We start from the raw sequence: 2,500 nt of genomic DNA, 5'->3' as shown, positions 1-2,500 counted from the left end.
ACACGCGATCTTCGACCTCCAGATTAATCGTGGTTCGTCCGGCGGCCGTTTGGCTGCGAGTAACCATCCGCGAGGGGGGCGGGGGGGACTTCCGGATACCCCCTCCTTCTTGACTCCTTCCTGCGCCGCTTTCTGGAGCGGAGGCGCCTCTTCCGTCTTGGCTCTGAATGCCTCCTCCCTCCTGGTTGCGTCTGCACCCGTCCTCCTGAGGGTTCCCAGCCCCCTCCTCCTGGCCGTGGCCTCCTCTGCCTTCCTGGCTGTCGGCGCTGGCCTTGCTCTCGCTCTTGCTCGCCTTGGGACTCTTCGGCGTGCTGCTGTCCACGCTGCTGGACGTGGAACTGGCGACGCGGCAATGCATGTTGGATGTGGTGGGCGTGGAGGGCGCGACAGCGGTGGCAGTGCTGACAACAGCAGCTGTGACAGAGGGCACGGTGGAGGAAGGATGCTGATAGGCATGCATGGGGAGATAGAGCGCAGGCCGCACGGAGGGCACGGCGTTCGGGGCTCTCATCCTCCCAAAAGTCGTCGAGCAGATGCCGCCCGTCACCGTGTTCGTCGTCACGTGTGGCGGCGGTGGGGCCAGGCGAAGGCCGTAGTACGCCAGCTGCCCACTGGTGCCCAGCATGGCCCGGAGGTGCTGCTGCTGTTGCTCCTGCATGGCGCCCTGCCTGACCGTGTGCTGGTCCTCCCCGGGACTATCTGCGAGAGGGTCGCTCTTGGGAGACGCTAGGAAGGCGCCGGAAGGGCAGGCTGGAGGCCCTTGGAGGGCGGCGTCGGCGGCCCGACAAGAGGCAGCAGCGCCGGCGAACTCCGGCTCGAGGCCCCGCGCGCACTCGCCCAAGGCCGCGCACTCTAAAGCCTTCAACACAAGGGAACATCCGCTACTGACCTGCAACAAAATCATAACACAAACGCTCGTGTGAGGATAGGAGACAACATTGCGGAAGACGAACAATACATCGGTATCACTTAAATAAAAAAGAACTTGCTGCTAACGGTAACAGCTGTATTATTAAGTATGGATATCGGTAACAAAAAATAATTTCCCGTTTCTGTGAATACTGACTCTCTTGCCTTTAAGTCTGGAAAGATATGGAATCTATGCTTCATATAATATGGCGATGATTGATGATGGATGATAACAATAATAATAATAGAGATGATGATTGATGATGATATTAATAATGATGATAAAAGTATTAATGATGGTGGTGATTGGGATAATAATACTATTATAACAACGCCACCAACAATAAAACAATAACAATAATACTAATACTAATAATATCACTTATTATGATAACAATAAAAAAAACAATGGTAGTGGTGGCGAATATAATACTATTAACAATAACAACAAAACAACAAAAATAATAATAATGATAATAGTAATAACAATAATAATAATAGGGAGGAGGAGGAGGAGGAGAAGGGGGAAGGAAGAAATGAAAGAAGAGATGGAGGGGGAATGGGAGAAATAAGGAAGAAAAAGGAAGAGGAAGGAGGAATTGAAGGAGGGAAGGGGGGAGGGGGAGGAGGATAAGTAAGAAGAGGAAGAGGGGGGGAGATAAAGAGTAGGAGGAAGAAGGGGAAGAGGAGGAGGAGGAAGAAGGGGAAGGAGGAGGTGAAGGAAGAAGGGGAAGAGGAGAAGGAAGAAGGGGAAGAGGAGGAGAAGGAAGAAGGGGAAGAGGAAGGGAAGGAAGAAGGGGAAGAGGGGGAGAAGGAAGACGGGGAAGAGGGGGAGAAGGAAGAAGGGGAAGGGGAGGAGAAGGAAGAAGGGGAAGGGAGGAGAAGGAAGAAGGGGAAGGGGAGGAGAAGGAAGAAGGGGAAGAGGAGGAAAAGGAAGAAGGGGAAGAGGAGGAGAAGGAAGAAGGGGAAGAGGAGAAGAAGGAAGAAGGGGAAGAGGAGGAGAAGGAAGAAGGGGAAGAGGAGGAGAAGGAAGAAGGGGAAGAGGAGGAGAAGGAAGAAGGGGAAGAGGAGGAGAAGGAAGAAGGGGAAGAGGAGGAGAAGGAAGAAGGGGAAGAGGAGGAGAAGGAAGAAGGGGAAGAGGAGGAGAAGGAAGAAGGGGAAGAGGAGGAGAAGGAAGAAGGGGAAGAGGAGGAGAAGGAAGAAGGGGAAGAGGAGGAGAAGGAAGAAGGGGAAGAGGAGGAGAAGGAAGAAGGGGAAGAGGAGGAGAAGGAAGAAGGGGAAGAGGAGGAGAAGGAAGAAGGGGAAGAGGAGGAGAAGGAAGAAGGGGAAGTGGAGAAGGAAGAAGGGGAAGAGGAGGAGAAGGAAGAAGGGGAAGGGGAAGAGGAGGAGAAGGAAGAAGGGGAAGGGGAAGAGGAGGAGAAGGAAGAAGGGGAAGAGGAGGAGAAGGAAGAAGGGGAAGAGGAGGAGAAGGAAGAAGGGGAAGAGGAGGAGAAGGAAGAAGGGGAAGAGGAGAAGGAAGAAGGGGAAGAGGAGAAGGAAGAAGGGGAAGAGGAGGAAAGGAAGAAGGGGAAGAGGAGGAGAAGGAAGAAGG

The 2,500-nt window shown here is 53.2% G+C and overlaps 1 protein-coding gene across 1 annotated transcript in view; it reads right to left on the bottom strand.

The window, feature by feature from the left end:
* LOC125027493 overlaps nt 1–2,500 on the bottom strand; it is a 13,635-nt gene that overhangs the window by 1,796 nt on the left and 9,339 nt on the right. The window contains exon 2 of the mRNA XM_047616573.1: nt 1–889. This exon is cut by the window's left edge and continues 1,796 nt beyond it. Coding sequence (XP_047472529.1) covers nt 1–889 — 889 coding nt within the window. The remainder of the gene's footprint in view (nt 890–2,500) is intronic.

Source organism: Penaeus chinensis, chromosome 1 (assembly GCF_019202785.1).
Source record: "Penaeus chinensis breed Huanghai No. 1 chromosome 1, ASM1920278v2, whole genome shotgun sequence".
NCBI lineage: Eukaryota > Metazoa > Arthropoda > Malacostraca > Decapoda > Penaeidae > Penaeus > Penaeus chinensis.
The sequence above is the reverse complement of the archived record's forward strand: the minus strand, read 5'-3'. Positions and strand labels throughout refer to the sequence as shown.